Below are 27,266 nucleotides of genomic sequence, written 5' to 3'. Positions count from 1 at the left end.
CTTATCTAAACTGTGTGAATTCCTGAATACTCAGTGCATACAGACTGAGACTAATCCTTCCCTGTTTGCACTTCTGGAAGGTGGTCTGAGAGTTGTGGCACACATTGATTAGCTTAAAAAAGTTTCAGAATAAGAGTCCTGGAAGGCATAAAACAAAGTAAGAGTTGGGCAAACTCTTACTTCCAGCTCTTATTGAGGGGGAAATCATTGCTAACAAATTCCCTGAAGAACAGAAAGCAGAATGAAGCAGAGACACAAGGAAGTACAGAGTAAGGGCTTTCCCTCAGCCAATTAATGCATTATTTGTGGCTTTATAATCGCTATACCATGATTTCGTACAGAAGTTCTATTACTGTGTATATTCTCATTGACTAGAAGCCAGAACTGCTTTCAATAAGACTACATAATTTAGAATATTTTAATCAAGGTTTTTAACAAATAAATTGTTCATGGGAAGAAATAAACCATCACAGGTTTTCATTTCTTTAAATAGCCCCACTGGTTAACTTACAGAAACCCCTGCTAGGTAGCTTCCCAGAGGCAACAGTTTGCAAACAGAATCCCTCAGAAGTCAGGCGATGTTGCTCCTGCTGACATCTTTGTGATGTTCTTTGTGTTTTTAAACTAGCAGAGACAAGGGAGCATTTCCACCAAAGCAGTTCTATCAGTCTGAGACAGAGCTGCCTTAAAGAGGCAGGGGTTTGCCCTCCCAGTCTCCATATTGATTTCTTGCTAAAACAGCTGGGCTCTCCTTGGTGAGTGAGGCCTGTGGGAAGAGCTGGAGCGCTTCCTTTCCTGAGAACAGCTCAGATGTGACTAAGGAGGGTTTGTGCTGGAATTCACTGGACCCCTGGTTTCACTTTTTCAACTGAACCGTCCTGTTGACCAGATAAGAATGTTTCTAGAAATAATAATGTGCTTTTTTAAAAAAAATGTGTTTGTTACTTTGTACAAACTGCCTACAAGAAACTAGGTGGCTAACAATTATGTATAGGGAAATGCGGAAATACATGAGGACAGTAGCTCTGCACAAACCTGAGGAGGGGTTATAGGTGGCCTTAGCATAACCGGTCTGTCCCTCCCCTCCCCTCCCACACAGTTCCTTCCCACATAGCTCCCTTTCTCTCCCCTCCTCTCTGCAGACAGTCTCACGCTGTGTTGTCCTGAGCCTGCACGTTGGTTCCCCTTTATCAATACTGATTTTACAGTCATTCTTAGTGTTTGGTGTGGTTCTAGTACCTGCCATGGAAAAATAAATGCTCAGATCTTCTTTACATAAGGTGGCATACCTAAGCACTTAAATCATGTCTAATGATTTGCCTTGGTTGGGGTCCTGCTGCCCAAGTAGGAAGTAATGACAAGGGGGAAGGTATCCACTCACTCCACACACTGAAAGCAATTCTGATCTCCAGTCGGTTGAACTCGGAGAGCCTGCTGCACGCTGTTGCTTCAGTCCACCTCTGTTCCTCTCAGTGCTCTTTGAGTACACTGAGTAACGGTGATGGTTTTATTTTCCTTGATTGTGGTGTGGGGGTTGGAACCCAGGGCCTTCTGCAGGCACTGCAACTACTCTGCTGCTAAGCTGCTTTCTTACCCCAGTGGCAACTCAGATTCCTAATGACGGTGCTTCCTACTCTTCTGAGTGTCCTAAAAGCCTAGGGCTGAAGTCTAGAACGATTCTAAATACTTGGTAAAGTGATAATTGGGTCCTAGTTGCTTTCCGGTGAGGTGTTGCATGCTACTTGGATAGCAGGGCATACCATCAGCTTTAGTTCTAACGTGTACTCCCTGAGAATACTACTTGTCATTTTCTTCCTGGAATAAATAACAAGGGGTTATAGTCCGCCCTCCATATCCTCAGGTTCCACATGGCTTTCGGCCAACTGCAGTTTGAAAATATTTGGGGAGAAATTGCCTCTGTAGTGAGCATGAACAGAGCCTTTGGTTGTTACTCCCCAAACAGTACGGCATCATGACTGTTGATACAGCATACACCTTGTGTTGCTGTCAGAAGCCATTGAGAAGATTCAGCCATTACTGTCTAGGGGTCTGGACCAGGTTCGCTCATCTTCTGATGAAAGACTTTAAAGGCAGGGAAAATCTTAAGTGTAACACACAGCGGAAGCAGGGGAACCGCAGACACTGCAGACAGATCAGCCAGCTTTTATTAGAGGTGAGGAAGACCCTCTGAGGGAGGACTTTGAACTGCTAGCCTCCTCCATGTTTGACCAGAGCAGGTCATGTGCAGGTGGGGGTTCACGTACCTGGAATCCAGCCTGTCCTCCACAGTTGGGGGTTTTAAGGATCTTTGAGGGGCCTTCCTTCCCTCATTTGGGATTGGTCAGCTTGAAAAATGACAGACCCAGTAACATGACCTGGTCCCCACCTTAAACTTGAACTTATCAGACAAGTCTACTGCAGGAAGACCCTATGGCAGAGGGGATCCCACCAGGTCTTCAGGTCTTTGTCTCTGGTCAGGAGTATGAGGAAGAAGCCAGAAGCTTGACATCTTTTTTATCTGTTTGTAGCCCGTACATATCTGCCTATCTGGGATTGGTCTAATTCCTAGTCTCACAAGCATACTGGGGGCGTGTGAGGGCCCTGTGTATGCACTGCTTCTTTGTGGAAGGGACTTGAGCATCCTCCCTTATTAGGACCTTCTGGAGTCTTAAAGCTAAGCCTCGAGAATGTTGATGGATGACCCTGCATCCAGAGCTAATAACTTAGATTCAGTTTGTTCTGTGGCTGATGGAGACTCTCACTCCTGGGATTTGCTTGGCAGTCTTGGGCCTCTGGCCCTCTCTAAACCATGTCTCCCCCCTTCTCCTTTGTTTTTCTAGTGTGTACCTGCCAACTCACTCCTCTAAGACAGCGTAAACTCCTGGGTCAGGCCTGTGTTTCAGCAGTATAGAGAGCTGGACTAGAAGTTAGCAGCCCTCCGTTTGATACCAAGATGTGACTGAAAACAGCAACAAAGTAGAGATTCTTGAGGAAGCGGCAGGGAGGGAAGGAATCAGTGTCCTGTCCAGTTCTCTGCATAGTTTCCCTGGGCTAGTAGAGGTCATGTCTCTGTTCTCTGTTGCTGCTAGCTGGTGGCTTCTTGCAGTCTGTAGTGTGGGAAAAGACAGTGACCTGTGACCCTACTAAGAAGCTGAAGAGGGATGGATGTGTTGTCTCTGGGCCAAGTGACTTTTATAGACCAGCTCTCACATGTCTAAGTGAAGGAGATGGTATAGCAGAGAATCATTTGACAGGTAGGGCATCTGTCCAGCTTTTCCGGGTCTTCCTACATAGCCTCCCCTGTAAAGGTATAGGCCTCTGTCTGTTCTCCACAACAAGGAGAACATTCCACGTGTGCTGGCTCTAAGCAGCACGTGGCAAAGACAGTCTGTGACTGGGATGGCCACTGTGGGCCCTGGGTGAAACAGGAAGTGCTCAGCTGCACAGCCTGACAACTTGCTTGGAGGCCACAGAGCTGAGAGTCGAGAATTGCCACCCTTGTCTTCAGCCACCCTTCTGTTTGCCTGTGTTTATAGTATGCAGGGGACCCTGTCATTTTGAGAACATGAAAGCTCTTTCTAGGGAAATTCTGTACTGGAAAGTAAGGCCTCTGCTCCATTTCAGCCTGCCTGCCTGTTCTCAGGGAACAACCCCCTATATATTGAGTGTAATGCTCTGTTCAGTTCAGGAACTGTTAACATATGCTCTGTGTACCAGCTCTGTGCATGCTAGAGACAGGGAGATTGCAGACAGCCTCACTCCTGTTACAACATGAACTACGAAACTGCACACAGATTCTTTAAAGTGCTGTCAGGGGACTCTGGCTAGAAAAGAGCTTCATCTGAGCAGCACACTCACAATACTGCCACTGTGTGTGTGTGTGTGTGTGTGTGTGTGTGTGTGTGTGTGTGTGTGTGTGTGTATGTATGTGTGTATACACTGAGGATTGAACCCAAGGTCTTTCCATGTTTTATCACTGTTAGGTTCTCAGCTCTTTTTACGATTGTGTGGGGGAAGGCAGAGTCTCACCGTTGCTCAGGCTGGCCTGGACGTGTTGATCCTCCTGCCTCTGCCTCCCCAGGCTGAGGATTAATGTGTGGCACTACTGTGTCTAGCGCATTCCATGATCTTACCTGACTCAGCCCAGAAGTGCTTCTCGTCTTCTGCTGCTGCCAGCCAGTAGCCTCCTCTCCCCTCATCTTGTCTCCAGTTAGATCCAAGCAGGAATAGGTGAGGAATGTCTCAAACTGGAACTAGCCAGTGCCCCCCCCCCCATTACTCTCTGGAGGAGAAAGGAGCAGATGGAAAATGCTCACCTGAGATGGTTTACTTTTGCAAAAAGATATGCATGTGTATATACTTTTAAACAAGGCATTCCTCTGTCAGTACAGAAAAGGATTAAAGCTGCTTGTCCCAAAAGATGGAGGGCTGGCATTCACTTCTGTTTCCTGGAAGGATTGTCAAGCCAGACTTTGTCTCCAGGGTTCTGGGGAGTGACCCAGGAACCACATTGGACTGACTTTCCCTTTTTAATCTCTTTGTATTATAGTTTCACCCAGAAATACCCACCAGTAAAGTTTTTATCAGAAAAGGACCGGAAAAGGATTTTGGTAAGTTTGCACACCAGATCCATGTTTATATTACTAAGAAATTTGCTCTATGTTCAGATTTCTAGGCTGTCAAATTCTACCTCCTCACTTGAGGAAATATAAATGTGGGGCATAAATATGCATATATATAATATACACTATTTATAATTGGGTATATAATTTATATCCAGTTCAGTGTTTTATATTTTGTTTGTGTTATTTTAATGGCATCGCATACTGACAAGAAACCTTGTACTATTAGCATCTACTTTCCCTTCCTCCTCCTGGCTCCCGAGATCCACTAAGGCTACTTTCTGTCTCTAGGGCTTGGCCCTGTTCGAATGTTTCCTGTGAAGAAATGATGCACTGTGTCGTTGTCTGGCTTCTTTGACTTGGTGTGATGTTTCCCGTGCTGCTGCACTGCCTGCCTTTCTTGGGTGAACAATGCTGTCTTTTATTGATGTGCCATACCTTTTTGTCCACTTCTCCATTGATGGACATGAGCGGTTTCTACTCTGAAGCTGTGATGGTGTTGCTGTGAATATATGTGTTGTTGTGTAGGCATGCGGCTTCTTTCCTGTGTACTTGGGAATAGAGAGGCCAAAATTAAACTGTCTGTTGTCAGAGAAGACATGAGTTTGTATGTATAAAGCCCAAAGACTCCCCCGGGACAGCATTGCTAGAATTAACCAGAGTTCAGAGTTGAAGGACACAGTCTATATGGAAACCCTTGAAACTTCAAGTGGCAGCTTATAACCTTTTCTGGTTCTTGGACCGCAGTGGTGAATACCCTGGGGGCTTACCTGACTAACTTGAGTTCTTCAGGAGAAAAACTTATCATTTTGTGGAACACTGCACAGAGATTTTACTATTGTATTTTTTAAGTCACATCTTTATTGGGGCACCATACCCGTAGCATTCACTGTTTAAAGTGTAATTTGCGGGTTTCTTTTGTAATCCCAGAATAGCATAACCCTTACCAAATCCAGTGTACCATAGTCATGATTCCTGAGAGTCACCATATGGCATCCCTGGACAACTGCTTGCCTCTCCCTCTGCATAAGCCTACCAATCGGCCTCATCATACCGATAGGGTGATGCCACGTTAGTTCGGCTATGATAGCTCCTTTCACTTAGCACGTTTTCAAGGTGCATTGGGACTATTGGATGTCTTTGTATCTTTGAATACTTTTTTAAGGTGACTATTTTCCTTCTTATTATTCAATCATAATAGAGATTTATGTATATTTTTGCAGCTTCTTTACCACAGTTTCAGGGTTTTTTGTTTGTTTTTTGCATGTTTTCCTACTTTGTGAAAAAATCTAAGCAGCAAAGCATCAGCATGCACTTGGAGACACGAAGAGCTCCTCTTTTTGCATGGGCTATGACTCAAGCTAATGCTTTGGAGAAGTCCAGCACCCTCTACAACTTCTTACCGCCTTAATAGGTCAGATGACTGTATGGCCACCTGGGGGTGGTCTCTGAGTCCTCTGTCTACCAGAAGGAATTTTCCTCACAGTTACCCATGTTTGCAGGAGCAGAAATGGCAAGAACAGATGTCATGCTGGTTTAAAGGTAGCAATAAATGCACATACAAAAAATTTGTAAGAAGTAGATAAAGGCACACAGATTTACTTCCCAGGTAGCAATAAAAGTGTGCCTTTCCAAATGGATGACACTAGAAGAAACCATCCTGAGTGAGGTAACCCAGTCACAAAAAGAGAAACATGGCATGTACTCTCTCATATATGGATTTTAGACATAGATCTGGGGAGTGCCAGCCTTCAATCCTATGGCCAGAGAGTCTGGGAAACAGAAACTTTATTTAGTGGCTGATCGAAGAAGAGGCAGACTCCCTTGGTTAAGTACTGAGCTGAACTCAAGAAAGCCAGTAACAGAGAGGGAGGACTGATGATCAAAGGGATTAAGACTGGGCTGGTTTAACCCCCAGAAACAGCTGACCAGACAAAGGTTAACTCTTGAATCCCAGGCATCCGCCTGGGAAGCCAGTATGGGACTGATCAAGACCCCCTGAATCTGTGTGTCAGTGAGGAGGCCTAGGGAATCTATTGAGCCTTGGGCAGCAGATCAGTACCCATCCCAAGTATACACACGGACTTTGGACTCCCATAGAACAATGTGAGGTGCACTCTCACCCCGAACTCTTGGGGAAGGGTCTAGGCCCTGCCCTATATGAAATGACAGACTATGCACACCCCCATGGAGGGCCTCACCCTCCCTGGGGAAATGAGGGGATAACGGGGGGGGGTAGGGCTCGGGAGGAAGGGAGGGAATGGGAGAGGGACCTGGAACTGACTTGTGAAGCAACCTTGTTTCTTATCCAAATTTAAACTGGAAAATAAAATAAAAAAAATCAAAAAAAAAAGTGTGCCTTTCTAGCCCACAATATGACTTTTGTCCAGATAGCTGGACAGCAGAGGAGAGAGAGGCATCTCTCCTCCAGGCAGTTTTGGACGAGTATTTATCTTCCCCAGATAAGGAGTAGGGACTTTAGCTAGCAGGTGGAACTCAGTACACCAATAAAACTTTATGTAGGATTCCTACTAAACTGTCATAATGTAAAGAATAATTTGATTCTGTTAGCTGTACATAAAAGTGTGTGTGTGTGTGTGTGTGTGTGTGTGTGTGTGTGTGTTCGTGTTCCTATCAACTCCACTTCAGGTGATCTATTTCTGTTTACCCTTTTGTTTTTGTTGCTTTTTAATGGTATAGTTCATAAGTTATTTTACAGTCTAAAGGCACAAAGACTTGTCATGTCTTTTTCTAAGAATTTTGTAGGTTGGAACTTAAATTTAGGTCTGTGTTATAAAAAGTGAGAACATGACTGCTTCAAGGTATGGTTGAGGGGAAGGTTTGTATTGCACATGAGGGAGAGAACAGCCAGAGACATCAGGAAGAGGAAGTAGTAGGCTGACCACTGCTAGTCGACTGAACCAGGCCTGTGAGGAAAGATAGAGGGGGAGAGCAAGAGAGGAAGAGCAAAGAGAAGAGGGCGGGGCTAAAAAGACCAGGAGGACACATGGCCAGAATGGCAGGGTTCTGGAGAAGCTGAGGGAGGGGAAGCCATGAACTGGAGAAGCTTAGGGTAAGAGTGGGACAAGAACAGGTACTGAGTGAGCCTGGAGTCCAGTAAGCACTTTGGTATGCTGCTGGGAACTACAGTTTCTTTTGGACCTGACAATTACATTTTGTTTAATTTCTGAATGTAGTGTTAGGTGAGGGACCTTCATTCTTTCGCTTCAGTTGCCTTTCACAGTCTGTCCTGGTAACTGTGCTGAAAGTGGAAAATCATTTGAATATAAATATTTGTATCTGTACTGTTGTGTTCACGGACTTATAGGTCAGTATTGATCATTGTGGTTTTGTAGTAGGTGTGGAATGGCACATCATACCACTTTGTGTCGTGTGTCGTCCCCCCCCGTGTGTGCGCACTTCTCCAAGATGGTTTGACTATCGTGAATCCCTTTGCAATTCCTTAAAACTTTTAGGATCAGGTTGTCACCTTTTTCCAGGAAGCCATCTGTGGTTCTGGTAGAGACTATTAAATCTGTAGGTCACTGTGGACCATCTTGCCGTCTTAACATTGGGCTGTGTTACTCTTGATGGAATCGTGAATGCCTTTCTGTTGTTCTGGTCTTCTTCAGGGTACCAATAGCAAAGTCTGATCTAGTCTTGTGTGTCGCCGTGTGTCAAACTGACCACAGGACTGAAGGTCGCAGTTGTGTGTTTGTGTTACTGTAATTTCCATTGCATGTGTGATTAACATGGCACAGAATAAATAGTTTCTGATGATGAGAAATGTCATGACTCTTGATTCTGGAGACTAGAGTCCTACATCTGACTCAGTCACCGTGTCATCCAGTGACAGAAGCAGAGGGCAAGGGAAGACAGAGGCTGAGCCTCTGCTTGTATAAGGACCCCACTACCACAGCGTTGGCACTGATGCACCCAGGAGAGCAGATCCCCAATGGCGTTTGGCTCTGCCTCCCATCAGTGTTGTCTCATGAAGTGAATTTCTGACAAGAGGACTTTGATGGACATAGGCACATTGGTAGGTAAATACCACGTGGTCTTGCAGATTTTCTTTCTCCTTATACCTTACTGCCACAAATGCACTCAGAATGTTTGGTGCATCTGCATAGGGTAAGGACTTTTCAGCATCATTTGGTGCCTGAGACTGGCATACTGTTGCTAAAAACTAAGGCCTTTTGCATAATGGTTGAAGCCTTAGACACAGAGGAGGCTTGTGTAGAAATTTATTTTCGTTGATTTTTCTGGGCAGCATAAGTTAAATGCTCACCTTGAACAAGACTATTTGAGTTACTCATTAGTACCCAAAAGAGCAGGAAGTGCACATACGTCTAGGTGCATTGATGAGTTCAGAGCTGTGTGCCATGTTTAGGTTCAATGCTGGTCTTCCTGGAGAAGCTTAGTAAAGGCCGAACTTCTGCTGGTGTTGTTTCCATTTGAAGCAGTTGTCAAACTGTTTGACGGGGTCAAATTTACAATTGGAACTTTATAGGTTTGCAGGTCTTGTGGCTGCAAAGACACTAAAGTCCCACAGAAGAGCTTACCCCAGAAGCATTTGCTCAGTGATATATAGAGTGTCAGTCAAAACAGTGAGTTTTTAAGTCTGCAACTATGGACCTCTTGGGGAAGCGGAACAGGGTGAAGCAGCTGACAATTTGCTGGAGCTGATGGCACTTCTAGCCGGCCGGCAGTCCTAACTACTCAGAAGGCTGAGGCAGGAAAATCACTACAAGTAAGTTCAGGCAACTTAACAAGACCCTGTCTCAAAAGTGAAAAGAAAAACAGCAAACAAAAGATGGCCATGGAGCTGGGTGTACACAGCTCTGGGGCAGAACATTTGCTTTGTATGTGGGAGGTCCTGGGTTCAACCCCCAGAACCATTGGGAAGAAGAGATTAAATGAAATGAGCTCTCACCCCCTGAGTCAGGTACTAGAGTGTGTCTAGTACTTGATATTTTCCCAGAAAATCATTTTATTATAGATAATTTTACTTCATATAGGTAGAATATAAGTATATTGCTATAACAAAATACTTGAAGGTGGGCACTTGTAATTCTCCTGCCTCAGCTTACCCAGTACTAGTAGGGAATAAGGACCTACTAGTAAACTGGAGTCCAAGGAGAAGAACAGGACAGGATAGTAGATGCCATCACTGTCTGCCTCCTGAGCTGGTGCTTTGCATTCCCATCTCTACCCAGAAAGCCAGAAGTTCATCCTCCACCCCATGGGAACATTGAATTTGAGTGAATTCTTCTTTTCATTTTCAGACATAATCAGCAAGGCACATCTGTGGTGATTAGTTAGGATTTAGGAAGCTTGTTGCTGCTGGCCTACTATGCTGGCCCCTTTGGTGCCTCATTGACTCTGGAGAGGAGAGCTGTAACCCTAATGTGTTGCTGGAATTTCTTTTCAGCCTGGTCCCTCAGCCGATTAGCCCCAAATAAACACACAAAGATTTATATTAATTTATAAACTGTTGTCCAGTGGCTAGGGCTTCTTACTAGCTAGCTCTGTCTTAATAACCCATTTCTATTAATCTGTGTATTGTCATGAGGCTGTGGCTTACTCATAACCCAGCATGTTACCCTCTCGGCAGCCTGGCGTCTCTCCACAGCCCCTCTCCCTCTTCCTCTCCCCAGCCTTCTCCTGGTCTGGTAGTCCTGCCTGTTTTCTGCCTGGCTATTGGCTAATCAGTGTTTTGTTCATCAACCAATAAGAGAAACATATATACAGAAAGACTTCCCCATCACTCATGTTCCTCTTCCTACTCAGATGTCACCAGGCGGCAGCGGAGCATTACTTATGGCTTTCCTCTAGAAAATCTGTAGTTCTCTCTTGTTCTTAGAACTAATTGGGAGGATGCTAGTTTTGCATGACATCTTTTTGTTGTTGTTGTTGTTGTTACAATGCTGTGCAGGGCTTCCCATTGGCTAGTTCTGTCTTAAGTATTAACCCATAGCTACATTATTTCTATAAGGTCTTATCTTACCAGGGATGCCAGCCTCATGTGTCCTCTCTTTCCCGGATTACATGGCAACTCCCTACTCTTGACTACATTTCCCAGACTCCTCCTCAACTCCTAGTCCCACCTGTATTGCTTCCGTGTTGGCCAACAGTGCTTTATTTATCAACCAATAAGACAAACATATACACAGAAGTACTTCCAGCATCTCCTCTTTTCTGTCTAAATAAAAAGAAAGGTTTTAACTTTAACATAGTCAAATTATATATAACAGAACAGTTATCAAGCATGACATCTTTTTAAAGTATAACTGAAATACACACTTTTTTGGTAGTTAACCAAGTCCTCTGAACTTTGCTGACCTTTACTAAAGTTGATTCTCAACATTAGCAGTAGTGGTTTTATAGCCGTGAACCATTGTCCCTCCGTACCCGTAAGGATGGCTTCTAGGGCCCCATGGGCAACAGAATCTGAGGGTGTCTTTATGTGTCCTGGGTTGGTATTTACATAGAACCTGCATCCCCCTTCTGTACTTTTAATTATCTTTAGATGGCTGTACTCAACACAGTGTAAATTACACTCAATTCTCTGTGATACCATATCACTCAGGGACCAGTGCCAAGCAAATCACCTGTGTTTGGTTCAGATACAGCCATCATAGACCACACTCCATTTCCAGTCCAGATCTATTGAATCAATGGCTGTGGACCCCGAAGACATGGAAAGGTCAGCTGTCAGCGGGTAGTCAGTATTTCATGTGTTGTATAACATGTTTTTGTATTGTGCAACTCTGCTGATGGAGATGGTTTGAATCGAGTACCTGTTTTTTTGTGCTGTTCCTTGAATGTTGTCTTCATTTGTGTAGAAAGAAGAGCTCAGTATAGCTTCTGCAGAGCCACAAACCTCCCACTGCTCCCCTAACCACAATCTTATAAAGTGGCCAGGGTCCTTGAAGGCTTTATACATTTAAAACTGAGATTTTATTCTTCAAAAGCTGTAATAACGGTGTTCTGGCTGGGCGGTGGCAGTGTATGTCTTTAATCCAGGAGGCAGAGGAAGGTAAATCTCTGTGAGTTCTGAGTTCGAGGTCAGCTGGGCAGTGTTCAGGCAGTAAGGCTTCTTTGCTCTGGAGTGAGTATGACAAGACGCTGCCACAAAGCCCTTCCTGTTTGCACCTTATTTGCTGCCAGATTCTTATTTGTACGCCAAAGCTGTGTCTCCATGTAATCACTTTTTTCTGGGCGTGTCCCAATACAGATCACTGGAGGTGCAGGCTTTGTGGGGTCCCATCTGACTGACAAACTCATGATGGATGGCCATGAGGTGACCGTGGTGGACAACTTCTTCACAGGCAGGAAGAGAAATGTGGAACACTGGATTGGCCATGAGAACTTCGAGCTTATTAACCATGACGTGGTGGAGCCCCTCTACATTGAAGGTGATTGCTTGCCACATTTTATTTGTTTCTGTTTTGTCCTATGTAAAGTCCTATCTTCCATAAGAAGGGTGGTTATTGTTCACTGTCATGTGGCTTTCCAAGTCTTGAAAATGGTGTATGGGGGTAGCCTGTGTGGTGCATTACATTTATGGTCTACATGTTGCATGTTGACATTCTAATTCCTAGGGTGATGGTGCCAGGAAGGGTGGCCTTTGGAGGTTGGTCAGTTCATGGGGAAGGTTCCTTCATAAAGGGATTAGTGCCCTTAAACTGTTAAAAGCACCCCCACCCTTAGAACACAGTGAGACAGTGAGAAGATACCATTTATTAACCAAGAATGAGTCCTAAGACCCCTTATCTTCAAGCACCACTGTCTTTGACTTCCCAGCCTCCAGTAGACATGGATTCCTCCCATTTATATGCAAGCAGCATATGGCATTTCATTATAGTAGGCTGAGTGAACTAAGACCACATCCCTGCTGTCTGATAAGGCTGATGCTTGATGCTTACATGTCATACTTTTAGTATTTTATAGGAAGTTGACTATTATAAAATGGATGAAAGATCGTCTATAAAGCTCTGGTTTTTATTAGGTGGTTTTATTGGCAAGCATTGTGTACTGTTGGGGTTGGTGGCAAGTAGAAGCCCATCCATTGTTAAGGGTATACTCTTAAAGAGAACTGTGAGACCTAACTCAGACTCTTTCTCTGCCTCAGGGTTTACAATAAAAATGTTTTTTTTTTCCACTGCACACTTGTGCCATGATGTGACTTCTTCCCAAGGTCCTCAGATCATGAAGCCATCTGATTTTCGATTATAATTGTCAGCCAAAACAACCCCTTTCTCTTATAAGTTAATTATCTTTCATATTTTGATACAGTGATAAAAGGCTGTGGGGTTTTGTTGTTGTTGTTTTAGAGCTTTTGTTTGTTGTTTTGCTTCATTTGTGACAGGGTTTCTCTGTATAGCCCTGGCTGTCCTGGAACTCACTCTGTAGAACAGGCTGACCTCAAACTCAGAACTCACAGAGATTTACCTTCCTCTGCCTCCTGGATTAAAGACATACACTGCCATCGCCCAGCCAGAACACCATTATTACAGCTTTTGAAGAATAAAATCTCAGTTTTAAATGTATAAAGCCTTCAAGGACCCTGGCCACTTTATAAGATTATGGTTAGGGGAGTAGTGGGTGGATCGTGGCTCTGCAGAAGCTATAGTGAGCTCTTCTTTCTGCACAAAGTGGGTCTTTGCATAGGTGATTGAGAGGCACAATCTGGCTCTCATTTTCACTGAGACTGACCTTACAGTAGAAATCAAGAAGGGCACAGACTCCCAGGGAGAAGGGCCTATGGAGGTCCAGGCTGAGTGCCATTGTGCAGCCCCAGCCCTAAAATGTAAATTTGCCCTTGGAGCCTTTGAGCACGGACAGCCAGAACATTGTGCCAGACATCTGGTTTCTGGAACTGTGTGAAAGTAAACACCTGGTGTTTTACTCCTTAGTTATGTTATATCAGTGACATCTATCAAAGGAAATGATTCCAGGGCCCTTAGATAACATTAAAAGCATCTTCTGAAGCCTTCCATGTTGTACTGGTGAGAACTGCCATCTGGTAACCGAGCATCATGCTCTTGTTAATCTAACAGTAGCACAGGAGCTAAGTGGTGTCACACTCCACTTCCTTAACGATGCAGAAACCCCAGGCTAGCTGGAGCCTGCCACAGTCAATAGAGTCCAGGGCTTCTGTAGCCACTGGCACCTACTCCCACCACCACTACCATTGAATGCACCGTGCAAGCTTCTGCCTTCACATTGCTGCCTGTGAAGAAGTGTGTTGAGGCTGTACAATGGTTATGCACTCTTATGTAAGGTCCTTCTCTGTGTTTTTTCATAAATACCTTTGTTGGAATTTCATCTCCTCAGTACAACAGTCTAAATATGAGTCATGCAAATGATACTGCATATCCTTCATGTAAAAACTGATATGACTGCTCTATGGTGCGGTTAAGGGGAAGGTTTTTATTGTAGATATGAGAGAGAGAAAGAATAGCCAGAGACACCTAGGAAGAGTCCAGAACAGAAAAAGTAGTAGGCTAAACATGACCAGCAGACCGGACCTGCCACAAGAGAAGCAGCAGCAGCAAAGAACATGGGGGCAAAGAAGCAGGGGAGGGGAAGGGGGAGGTGACAGGAGGAGAGAGTGGAGGGGAGCAGGGAGACAGGGAGAGGGCGTAGCTTGAAATAGCAGGGTTATAAGGAGAGTTCATAGTTGGGGGAGCGGTGGTACGTAGCCTGTGTACTAGAGGAGTTCGGGTAGGGAAGGAAGTGAGAAGAGCTAGGATGCTAGCGTGGACTTTGAATTGTGCAGTGGGTACTTGTGATACTGAGGGAGCATGGAGGCCAGCATGCGACATCTGAAGACCACAAGTTTGTGTGATCTGTAGCGTTTTAAAGCATGGCCATGGTGTTGGGTCCCCGCCCCTAGTGTCCTTTTAAAACTCAGCTTGTTTAACTGGCCTGAAGTGGCTCTTCTTGGGACTGAACTGTAGTTGCTACAGAGTAGATCAGGTGACCTGCCCTCCCTGGGCTTCCTTGTGGGTGGCTGTGGGTCAGCTGAGGAAATGCTTGCTGTGGTCTAGCAGCAGGGGGTTCTAAAGTTGCCTGCTAGATGGCCGTGAACCAACTGTCTGCAAAATACAGACCCATGTGGAACAGTCTAGGTGCCCTCGAGCCATCCACATACTTGAAAGGAGCATGATAAAGTGGGGTAGTCACGCAGGGAGACCGGGAGAACTGCCAGGAGGTGACCTGCAGAAGCCGTGGAAGCCAGTGGGAGATAACTTCGTGCTGCCAGCCTTGAGGGGCCACAGACAGGGCTCCATCCTTAGTCCTTTGCTGAGACGTCATGAATATTGAGGGGCCACAGACAGGGCTCCATCCTTAGTCCTTTGCTGAGATGTCATGAATATTGAAGCTGCTTCTCTACTCTGTATTATAAAGCCTGGGTGCCAGCCCAAGGGCTCCTCCAGGATTTGGTAATTTCGTTCCCTTCCAGTTTCCATCTCCCTCTATCTAGCAGCAGAAGCGCATTCTTCACAAGTTCACTGGCAGCGTTCAGGAAGATCTATCATTTCCCATTCCATGACATACCTACCGTGCAACAAGCCCAGGAAACACATGAAGTGTGCTGTGAGGTTACACTGACAGTAAACCCGGAGTCCATGGCAGAAAGATAACCTGGGAGCCCGGGTTCTCAAAGATGACACTTGTGCCATTTAACTCGGGCTGGGTTAAGTGAGTAAAAGTGCTTTACGAACTTGAGTCACAAGGCTTCTGCCCCCAGCATTGGGAGTGGACACGAGTGAATCCCTCAAGCTCACTGGCCAGGCATCTTAGCCCAGACAGCATGAGAGACCCTGACTCAGGCAATAACGTGAAGCATGGTGTAGGAAGACATGCCCACCCTGGCCTATGTGTGCACACACAACTTGCACACCTGCGCACTCACGTTTGTGTATCTACACGCAGCAAGCATACAAGTTTATTGGATTAAACAAAATTTTAGTTTCTTGCTGATGTATAATTGATAAATGAAAGATAAATGGTTTTTTCTCTTTAAAAAAGATTGTTCATTCTTTCCTCGTGATGAAAATAAAGCACATGCTAAAGGAAATTTGGAAAGAAAATTATCCTGAATCCTCGTTTCAGAAATGAATCTGTTAAATTTATCATCCAGCCATTCTTCTAAAAGCAGGTGTAATGGGTAGTGAAGTTAAATAGGTCTCATTTATGCAAAATTAAAAATACAAGCTGTAAACAGTCTTAAATTTCCAGTCCCAGCTGGGCCTTGAAAACTGCTGCAGACTATGTTTTTCATTGGCAGTGTCTGCTAGTGACCAGCTGATATAAGTGGATATTCTTACCTCTCCTTTCTTCAGAAAGCAGCCTATGACATAGCCCTGTTCTGTGTCATCCATTGAAAGCTGCTTAATTGTTTTAAGCAGGTGTTTGGTGGTCTGTTGTGTGGCCTTCCTAGATCTCTCTCCAAAGACACACTTCCCACATCAATGATACTACAGAGCCTCATCGTATGAACATAGTGCAGTCTTATTCTCTTTGTTGGGTGTTCGATTGTTGGTAATTGGAGCTGTCAGAAACCTGCTTCAAAAGCCATCCTATGTGCCTCTGGACTGCATCCTAGGACTCTTCTTCAGACTCCTGAGGCAAAGAGCCTGCGCCTTGCCGGGAGCTCTTCCATTTTGGTTTTCTAGTATGTGTGTAAACACGGATATGGAGAGCAGCTCTCAGACAGCAGCAGCACCTGGGAGAGAGCCCAGGGGAGAAGAGGCAAGAGTGATTGGCAGTACTAAACACCAACACTGCCTGCTTGGCGAGCTCATCTTTCCCTGGTCTCATGTGACAATGGTGGTTACCCTCATATACACGAAGCCATGGCAACCCTTTACCAAACATTTGAGTGCTAGGAGAGGACACCAGGGAAGGGGAAGTAAGAGATACATCTCATGGGCACCCAGGTGTAAAGCAGGCTTAGAGAAGTTTGCTTGCAGAAGGGCTTGGGTCCTTGTTGATGGAAGCATTAGGGGTATGTTGTGCTCATGAGAATATTTTAGTTAACTGTAATTGACCAATTAATGTCTCAACTTTGACTTTACGCCCAAGTGAAAATACAGACTGAAGGAGGTGGTAGATCTCGGAGGTCCTATCTGCTTCATTTGCAGCAGAGAGCTTCATGCAGAGCGAGCCCTGAAATGCCCCAGCTCCAGACTGAGCCAGGCCTCTGGCATGTGCAGCCTTCGTATGAAGTTCAGTTTGATAGGAAGCAAGGCCCAGTGCCACTCTTGCATTGAGCTGAGAGGAGTGTGACGGGTTGTACATGTCCTGGAATCCTGCTTCTCACTGTAAATGCTGCTGTCAGGGATGAGGCTGGGGCTGCTCTGTGGAGCCCCATGTCAGGAATGCATCCAAAACAGTCCTCCCTGTGCTAGCTGGTTCATTGTCAGCTTGACACAAGCCAGAGTGGTTTGAGAAGAGGAAACCTCGTCTGAGAAAATGCCCCACCAGGTTGGCCTTTGGGCAAGCCTGTGGGGCATTTTCTTGATTGATATTGGAGGTCCCAACTTCCTGTGGACAGTACCACGCCCGGGCTGGTGAGCCTAGGTGCTATAAGAAAGCAAGCTGAGTAAGTCATGAAGAACAAGCCAGCTAAGCTTATTTTTCCATGGTCTCTGTATCAGTTCCTCTCTCCAGGTTCCTATCTAGAATTCCTGCCCTGACTTCCTTCAATGATGAACTATGATGTGGAAGTGTAAGATGAAATAAACCTTCCCTCCCGAAGTTGCTATACATCTATACGTCATCACAGCTATACAAATCCTAGTTAAGACAGTGCCCTTGGAGGATGGTCCCAGATCCCCGTGAATACAACATTGGTTGATGCTCAGGTTCCACACAGAAGCTATGCACACCTACCTAGCACTTAGTGTATCATATGCACCATGGTTGCTGTGAAGCAGTTCCTATAGTGGAATCATGACAGGGAAGGGTATGTGTGTGTGTTCAGCACAGACGCAGTCCTGGGGATAGTTTTGCTCTGTGGTTGGTCTCATTTATGGATATAGATCCTATGGCAACGGGGCTAACCACATTTCTGCCAGGTCTCTGACTTGGAGTATAGAAAAGAGAATACTACGGAAGATTTCTCTATGCACATTTCCACAGAGAGACTCCTAATAATGCCAGTTCTCAGTGTCATGGTGCAGTCCTTAACTGGTGTGGACCAGTGCTGTTAATAGCACGGGCACCATCCCACAGGAACCTTGGTGCCCCCGGGACAGCAGGAGAGCCTGTTATTCTGCAGTTGACTGCATAAGGATCTGTGTCAGGAGGAGGACAACTCTTGATTTCTCTGGTGGCCTCTGAAAATGGCTATGGGTTCTCTTGGGAGTTCTTCCATCCACAGGACACACAGTTTCCCTCTGCCCTGGCAAGCCTCAGTGTCCCCCTGCCCCACTCTTCCCAGCCCTTTGGGTGGCATGCCTGATGATTGGAGGTCTCAAGGGTTTTTCTCCAGGTTCCTTATCCTAGCTAAGACCACAGCTCATAGCCTTGTAATACAAAAGGGCCGGGACAGCAGCGCTGGCAGCCCGCATCCAGAGACGCCACAGAGCGGTGGATGCAGTGGGTGAGGTGGCAGGCCACTCCCACTTCCATCCCGAGTGCTATGCTGGTTTTTTACTGTGCTTTGAGCTCACAGCTGACACTCTCGGGCTGTTTCCCTGAATGCTGTGTGTTATTAACTTTGTAGCTTTATTTACATTCCAGAGTCAGCTATTAATAGTGCTTTGAGGCGTCTCAAATTTGTACTTGTTTGCCCCTACTCTGAAGGTTCCCCCTCCTCTTCATAATTCCTCAGCAGATTAATTAAGTCAACAGTCCATGCAGTGTCCTTTTTAGGACAGGAGCAGGGGTATTGCAGGCACCCTTACAGGCAGAACACATGTGCACAGGGCAACGGGCTCTGTAGTACCTGGATTTTCATGCAGTGTTCAGGTTCTCCTTGACTGGGCCACTGCACCTAAGTCCTACTTAAGCAGAGGTCTGGATGTAACTGTGCAGGACACCCCTCATCTTTCCAGGAAAAATCAGGAGGTTCAGCCTGTCAGATGGCAGAAAAATGAACCAGAGAGAGTAGCTTTGGAGGGAGAGGGAGTGGAAAAGACCTAGTTTCTGTCTTATATCACTGCTGTCTTAACTCTGTACTGTTCCCAGGGGCCTTGGCTGAAGCACTATGGAGGACTCTTTGTTTTCCATTGACTGTTGCCAGGCCCACCAAGGGTTTGTGCTGGTCCTTGCAGTGGGCTTGGGACTCTGCGCTTGTGGTCTGAGGTCACTGCTAAGTGGAGGCGGGAAAACAGTGCCCAAGGAGCTTGTTGCTTGCTGGACAGATCAGCTGACAGTTGAAGCCACTGGTCAAGGCAGCATGAGTGGCCTGCCCAAGAGAGATTATTTCTGACTAGGGCAACAGGAAGTTTCCCATACAAACTGGCATCAGCGTGAGCTTTGAAGAAAGCTAGACCGGAGTGATGGGAAGGAGGGCAGCTTACAGCTTCATGGCTTCCGTTTGATGTCAGAGAAGTGCAGTGGGCTCTTAATTCCCTGGCTCCGCCCTCTTAGGACAGGGTGCAGCCTCACTGTACCCTTGAACTGAACACACAGCATGCGCATTGCACATGTACAATGCATTTCCTGCAATGCAGTGCCATGCCATGCCAGCCAATGCTCAGATTTGAGACTGGTGTGTTATGAACTGTGTTTCTTTTGCCAAAGACGAAATATTTTTCTGTCCCTAGCACAAAATTATCAAATTCTGTGGGTTGTGTTATAGTATGGTGTTTGATTTTTTTAAAAATGTTATGTGGGGCCGAGAGTTGGCAGCGCACGCCTTTAATCCCAGCACTCGGGAGGCAGAGGCAGGAGGAGCTCTGTGAGTTCGAGGTCAGCCTGGTCTATGGAGCGAGTTCTAGGACAGCCTCCAAAATGATACAGAGAAATCCTGTCTCGAAAAACCAAAAACCAAAAACAAAAACAAAAACAAAATGTTATGTGGATTGCTAACTTGGAAATAGCCAGCATTTCTGAATTTTACAGAGCTGTCCTAAGCACACTTACAGGAAGTGGTGTTTTCAGCATGGATGATTCTGAAATCAGAATCACCATCAACTATGAAAAGCATTGAAGGTGCTTATATACCACAGTAGCAATGTCAACCAAGATTTCTCTATGTAAAAGGAAAATACACATCCATCTCTTTAGTGTAGATTTGCTTTCATCTTCAATAAATGCTGCAATTAATTATATATATACTAAAGAATTATCCTAAAATAAGTTTCTTTGTGATTTATTATTAGTGTTTGCTTTGTTTGAAGTTGTTAAGGATGTAGTTGGTGTCTATAGGCAACCATATATTAGCAAATAGAATTTCAGCATAAGACAAACCATACTGTTGTTTTGCACTATAGTGCCCAAGAGTTCATGATTTAGAAACAAAAACATTTTTTTTCTTGAAATAACACACTTCTCTTTTGCCTCCTTTAGTTGACCAGATTTACCATCTGGCATCTCCAGCCTCCCCCCCGAACTACATGTACAACCCCATCAAGACACTGAAGACTAATACAATTGGAACATTAAACATGTTGGGTCAGTAAGTTGTCTTTTTTTTTTCCTTTCTGGGAATATTTTAAGCAATTCCAAATATGCACAGCAATGAGACTTCCATCCATAATGTATATTCCAAGACCTCTGTGATTGCTCAAACTTAGATTATACCAAATCTTGTAACTTAATGTCTTCTCTATCTGGAGTCAGCACTCAAACTCTGTGTGCTAACCTTTATACCAGCAAAGCTAGCACATGCTTCATTTTTCTTCACAACTACTCCAATGGAAGATTCATCCATAGTATAGATCTTTTCACCGTCTGCATGAGAGTCGGAAGCATCAGGGTTAAGAGATGTTGATGGACTTTTCCACTGTATATTGTTGGGAGTCTGGGTAAGTTTGGAGGACTTGCCATGTTTGCTTGACCTCACATTTAGTAATGGTCTAGTTGTTCTTGTGTGGGTACTGAGCATAGGAAAGTGGTTTGGGGCAGGACTGAGGATCATGATGGCTACATTCTAGAAGGTGTCTGTATGTGGAGCCTGGAAGACAGCAGAACGATGTAGGTAGTTGCCCAGGTCAGGTTTGTAGAAGATGTGTCAGGTGTGCCATTTGGGAGGGTAGAATGAGAAGCATCTTGTCTTGCTATGTAACCTGCCAGGGTGTTTGTTACTCAGGAAAATGTAGGGTAGCCACAAAAGATGACTCAGAAGAAACAGCCTTCCAGACACTATAGGACTGGTGTACATATGAACTCACAGAGACTGTACAGCAGGTACAGGACTTGCACAGGTTCAAACCAGACTGAGAGGGCACAGTCGACACGAGCTCCCACTCCTAACCAGGAGGCTGCCTCTAGTTGGCATGCTTGCAAAGGAAACATTACTTCTCTCCAATGGATTATCACTGAATATATTAGCCATATTCTCAAGGTGGGCCCAACGCCCAGCAGAGATGATCAACACAAAATGGACACAATGGTCTTTTTGTAGGTTTTTTTGTTTGTTTGTTAGTTTCATAATGCTTTGTTTGGGCATTTCATGTCTTATAGATCTTTTGCTTGTGCATTATGATTGCCAAAATTTTGTGTTTGCGTGGGTTTTGCTTTTGAATGGATACCTGTGTATGTTTCTTGTGCTTTTTCTTTCAGAATTTTTAAATTCTGGTTTGTTTGCTTTTCATTTGCCTATTTGTTTTCTAGAGAGGGAGAAAGAAAGAGTTAGGTGAATGGAAAGTGGGAGGAGGAGCTGGGGGAGTTGGGAGGGGAAACTACTGTCAGAATGTATTTCATGAATAAAAATAGCTTTCAATTAAAAAGACAAAAAATAATAGTGTGAGGTAGCATATTTGCAGCTTAGACATCCGTGTAAAGCTCCTGGAGCCACACTGTGCTCAGCAGGGTCTGAATCTGGCCCTGCTTGGAGCTCCCACTTTTCTTTTAAAGAGCCATTTGCACTAGGAGTAGATAATTTGGTGGACATTCAGGCATCTGTATACTAAAACATTGCTTAAATTTCACACACACACACACACACACACACACACACACACACACTCTGCCTGTGTAAGCTGATGGCTTTTCTGATGACGTGTACTTTCTGCAGGACTGGCAAAGCGCGTGGGTGCCCGTCTGCTCCTGGCCTCCACATCCGAGGTATATGGAGGTGAGTGGTGGGACCCCTGAAAGATGCCCACTGACTGACACACAGGGCTGTTTGCATCTGTCCTAGGTAAGCTGGAATCAGAGTCCAGGATTCCATTTAGAAGGCTCAACCTGTTGACACAGCCCCTCTTTTGGTGCCTACTCTTTGAGGCCTGGGTCAAGTAAGCTGTCCAAAAATAGTGAGGTAGAATTTTTCCATTGTCCTCTGAAGACATCTCAGAAATTATCCAAATGAAGTCGCTTTTCACCTTTTGTTGGCACATTATTCTCCAATGAGAGCAATGAATGCTGGCTGGCTGGCCACCAACAGCCTGCAGGGTGACCTGAGAGCTAGTTGGTGATAAACACATGCTCATTGCCTCACCTGTTACAGATTGCTGAAAGAACCTTTAGTAGATAGTGCCAGCAAACACCAGGTCCCGTTTATCTACCCACCACCGTCATGTAAGAGGCTCAGAGAGGAGGCTTACAGCAGGCTGGTTAGCTTACTAAAAAGTTCTGATCTGTGGGTCAAAAGGGAGTAAACCAGCTCACACACACGTTTCTCTCATGGCTCTTAATTCTTTAAAAAGTATTCTACCCAAAAGTTCTCTCTAAATAAGATTTCTCCTTAAAAACCCTGTCCTCCAAAGTTCTTTCTCTAAAAGTTCTCCTAAGAAGGTCTCCTTAAAAATTCTCTAAAAGTTCTTTCTAAAAATTCTCTCAAGGTCTTTCTAAAAAGTCTTCAAAAGTTCCTCCTGTGTCATAAGGCTTCTAGTTCTTATATCCAGAAGCACGTTTAACGACTCCCTGGCAATAGGACCTGTGTGTCTCTCAGTGTCAGGAAGGCGGGTAGGATCTTGAGAGAGGCAGGTGCCTCACATCTCCCTCTAGACATTACTTGCAAAACATCCTGGCAGATGTAAGTCTCAGGGGGGATGTGACTTACTACTGTTAAAGGGGACTTCTCAGTGCTGTGTCGAAGGAAGTAACTAAGGCTGTATAGTGTGAGACCCAGAGGTTGCAGCTCCTCCTACTGATGCCCTGGTGAGAATCAATTCCTTTCTCTGGAGCCTATTTGAAAATACAAAGCACCCAGTATATATTCTATATGCAACAGAATTCATAGTAACAAATATTCTGGAGTTGATACCTAGAATACTAACTGCAGCTTCTGCAATCAACGACACAGGCTGGCAGCATTCATGGTCTCTCCTGAGCTGTTCAGCACCTGGGAACATGGGTCAGGGATGGGGAGGGGCTGGATTTTCAATCCCTGTTGGCTCCTACACAGTTGAAAACCAGGTGGCTGCAGGGTGTGGAAGAGCCCCCACCTGGTACAGTGGGCACCAGACCCTGATGTGAAGCATTTCTTTTTCTCTTTTTACATTATTGTTCTGAACAAGGGAAATGAGGGTGTTAAGGTATAGAATCTGAATTAAGTTTGCCAGGTAGAGAAAGAAACAACACAGCAATAGGAAAATTCTACAGAAAGTAGTGACTGCCATGAAAGTGTAACACATCCTCGTCATCTCTGAGGTCCGGGGCAATTAAAGGGCAAAGTTGGTGCTGTAGCCTGCACTCTGTCTAAAAGGCACAGTGACACCTGCTTTCCCCATCAGCATTTATTTGCATATGTGGTAAGAGCCTTTGTCTTTGGGAGTCTTAAGTATGAGGGTGGTGTGATTCCAGAGGTTTGGCACTTTGTCCTCGGGGCTGCTAGTGGAACATCTGCCTACCCTGGAGGGCAAGGGTCAGAAAGTTTTCCCTTGTTTTGTCCTTTGAAACAGAATGCAGCCCAGGCTGGGCTCCAGTTTGCTATATAGCCCAGGCTGGCTTCCACTTGTACCAAGATGATAGGTGCTCACCACCACACCTGACAAAGAGTCGTTTTTATTAACCCTCTGTGTACATGGTCACATACACATGCTCATTTATAGGCGCATGAGGACATGTGTATTCCATGTGCATTTATGAAGGTCAGAGAATGCTTTGTAGTCTGGTTCCTCAGTGTTGCTTACCTACTCTAGAGTTCACCAAGTAGGGTAGGGTGCCTGGCCAGCAGACCCCATAAATCTACCTGTCTCTGCCTCCTCAATGCCAAGATTACAAAGTGGGTACCACTACGCCCGGCCTTTTTTCTGTTTTTGTGGGTGCTGGGGATAGAACCAGGTTCCTGTGCTTGCAAAGCAAGTATTTTACTGAGTCACCTTCCCAGCCCCCGCCCTTTACCCCCACCACCCCATTCCAGCCCACGTGGTTTTCTGAAGTGATTTTTGTGAAGGAACTTATTAAGAAGCTTGGTGTCCTGGGCATTCCAGCCCAGAATGGTGCCAAGACTGAATGGCTTTGCTCGGCTTACTCTCGTGCCAGAAATGTATGACCACTGCCTCTGGATCTGGCTTGTCAGAAGCTAGGAAAAGCCTGATCTTAGTCATATCTTTATGAATGTGAGTTATTAGTCTTCTTTTCAGGGGGTCTTGCTTTAGACCTCTTCTCTCGTGTGTAACTTGCCTCTTGCTGGGGGAATTGTCACTAACAGAATCAAGCCCCCCCCTCCACTCTACACTGTACAGGACTGCAGACTCATAGCCGCTTCCTGAAGGTCTGACCACTCAAATTCTTGTGCCAAGGGTCCACCCTTGTATTCTCCTCTCCCTTCTTATCCTGGCAAGTCTGGAATCAAGCCATGTGCAAAATAAATCAGCTGTGGATTTATAACACAGTTGTTTATGGTTTTGTCTAGATTTCTTGGGAGTTATCCATTTTATAGTGTGGTTGGATGCATATATATATATATATATATATATATATATATATATATATATATATATATATATAGGAAGGGCCTGGTGCACTAGATAAAATAGGTATTCATATTCTTCAAATACACAAGCTAAATAGTTTATTTGGTTGTTTTAAATAGTTTATTCCTTGGATTTACCTGAAAGTATTGATTTATTTATGCAGTAGAAAAGCAAAGATGGGGAATTTTCTCTGCCTGTGGATGCTGTGCCACAGTGCCTGCCCTGCACAGGGCCCAGGATTGTCTGAGTCATGGGCCTCAGAGTTGTTGGACAGAAGGCCTGTGTGGAAACCATCGTGCTCCACAGAGAGTCTGTTTTAGACCCCTTCTATGAGTATCTGCTTTATTCTAACTGCATGCTTTATGAAACTGCCATGTGTCTTCCACGTAGTTTGTATCACAATCTGAATGTTAAGCGTAAGTTTGGGAATTAACATAATTTCGGGAATGGAGGGAAGACAAAGTTAAGAGGCTTTGACCATCTGCTTTTTAACATGTGAACTGCTGTTGTGACTTCCTGAGTCAGAGAGAATACCAGGAAGCTCGAAACCAAGGAGAGAGGGGCAGAACACTGAGCTCCTCTCACATACTTGTCTCCGTTTTAAATGTTTGCCTCGGCCTGCTGTAAATAGGCACTGTTCTAGTGGTGAACTGGGAGCTGGGTAGGGAAGGAAAAATGAAGTCTCATTTTCTCATGCTTACTTATAGATCCTGAGGTCCACCCTCAAAGTGAGGACTACTGGGGCCACGTGAATCCCATAGGACCCCGGGCCTGCTACGACGAGGGCAAACGTGTCGCAGAGACCATGTGCTATGCCTACATGAAGCAGGTATTGGTGGAGACTCACGCTGGGGCTTTAGACGTGTCATAGGAAGCACTCTCTGTACAGGATAAACCCCAGGGCCGGTGACGCCTGCCAGTGGGTGTTGGGAAGGCTTGGTGTCCATTGTTCCAGACGAATGCCATTGCCAGCCGTTTCTACATAGCTCCTCGTTTTCAAAATGAGATGCACTCGTTTCCAGTACTGTGGGAGGGCTGGAAACTGCACACTTCCCTAGTGTCATGTTGCCCATCAGCATCTAGCATCTGCCTCTTTTTCAAAGGCCTTCAAGTTGGTGTGGTGTATTTTTAATATTTATTTATTGCATACATGTGTTTATGTTCTTGTGGGGGGGGCACATGTATCCCACTTCCTCTCCTACATACCTTAGTATTCATTGTTACACTGGGTGATTCCTTCATGGCTGTTTCGTCTCACGCACAGAGCAAGAGGCCAAGATTCCCTCGCTGGCTCTACCGTAGCATGAGTTGGAGATGGCTGGGCACTCAACTTCTTAACCTCTGACCTCTGATGTGGGCTTATGGCTTTGCCCTGTAGCATTAGGCAGAGCAGCAGAAGGAATGTTGTATGGCCAGGTGACGGCCTGTGCTGGGCCATGCATTTTCTCACTGAATTTGTTCTGTGTTTGAACCAGCACTCTCTGATCCTCGAGAACTTGTTTTTTTATTGAAGCAGGACATGATGGGAAGTAACCATGGGTATGGAATGTAGTTTCAGACAGTTGTGTATAGATGTGCTGTCTGCATATAGCCAGTGGGCAAGAACAGAAGGCAACATAGGAGGACCTGGTACCAGAATGTAGCAACCAGGCTCTAGGGGAGTCCTTGGCCCCTGTCTACTTGTTAATAATTGTCTTTTATCAGGGCTCTACATGGTATGTAAATAAATCCAATGTAAGGAATGAAAATGTAAACAAGATAAACAGAAGTCTGAACAGCCTTTTTTATTAAATAAAACTTGGCCTTTTCTTAGTGATTTTTCTTCCAAGACTCTCATAATTAGTGAAATCCCCTAATACATTCTAGTTTTATTTAGCTGCACATCTTTTAGGAGATCAAAGGGAAGAGCAAAGCGTCCTTCATGAATAGTTTAAACTTGTCAGGGAGGAACTAGTTTGCTACTTCTGTGTGCCTGTGGGATGGAGATTTTATAATGTGGGGGCTCTCCCTCGGGCTGTGGTCAGGGCTCAGAGTACATTTGCACTCCTAGCCCCCGTGAGTCTGCCTCTGAAGTCATGGCCCACCCACTCTCTGAGCTTAGTCTGCATAACAGGCCACCATTCATAGAACCACAGGCCAACAGAGCAGAAAGAGAACCCAGAAGTCAGAAGTCATCTGGGGCAATAACCTTGAGGGCATGGTTTTCATTTATTTTTTTGGCATTAGCATACTAGTTGCCATGTATATTAAACTTAAATCGAAAGAAAATAAGTAGCCAAACAAGCCCAATGTTCCATGGGTAATACTGGCTCTAGAGGGCTTGCTGTATTTGCTGGCCCTGGCCTTGTTCCCAGGGTGTCCACTGCCCACATCCTGCTACCCCACATAGGCATCTGAGTGTGGCATTCACTCCTTCCTGGCTTTGCAGTGGTGTCAGTAAGATAACCTGATGCATAGCAACCATAAGAGGGTCCACTTGTTAATGTAGTAGTCCCCTGTTATTTTTTGAAGAAGACATACTTCAAAACCCCAGCAGGTATCTGAAGCTGAAAGTGCAGGAGTCTATACTTACTACGCTTTTTCTGGACATATGTAACTA

The 27,266-nt window shown here is 45.1% G+C and overlaps 1 protein-coding gene across 5 annotated transcripts in view; it reads left to right on the top strand.

Moving 5' to 3' along the window:
• Uxs1 (UDP-glucuronate decarboxylase 1) overlaps nt 1-27,266 on the top strand; it is a 74,286-nt gene that overhangs the window by 25,183 nt on the left and 21,837 nt on the right. For all 5 annotated transcript variants that reach the window (XM_040729242.1, XM_040729241.1, XM_040729243.1 and 2 more), the window contains exons 5-9: nt 4,550-4,610; nt 11,860-12,040; nt 20,154-20,258; nt 21,823-21,882; nt 25,375-25,496. In XM_040729242.1, coding sequence (XP_040585176.1) covers nt 4,550-4,610; nt 11,860-12,040; nt 20,154-20,258; nt 21,823-21,882; nt 25,375-25,496 — 529 coding nt within the window. The remainder of the gene's footprint in view (nt 1-4,549; nt 4,611-11,859; nt 12,041-20,153; nt 20,259-21,822; nt 21,883-25,374; nt 25,497-27,266) is intronic.

Source organism: Mesocricetus auratus, unplaced genomic scaffold (assembly GCF_017639785.1).
Source record: "Mesocricetus auratus isolate SY011 unplaced genomic scaffold, BCM_Maur_2.0 Super-Scaffold_100021, whole genome shotgun sequence".
Classification (NCBI taxonomy): Eukaryota; Metazoa; Chordata; class Mammalia; order Rodentia; family Cricetidae; genus Mesocricetus; species Mesocricetus auratus.
The sequence above is the reverse complement of the archived record's forward strand: the minus strand, read 5'-3'. Positions and strand labels throughout refer to the sequence as shown.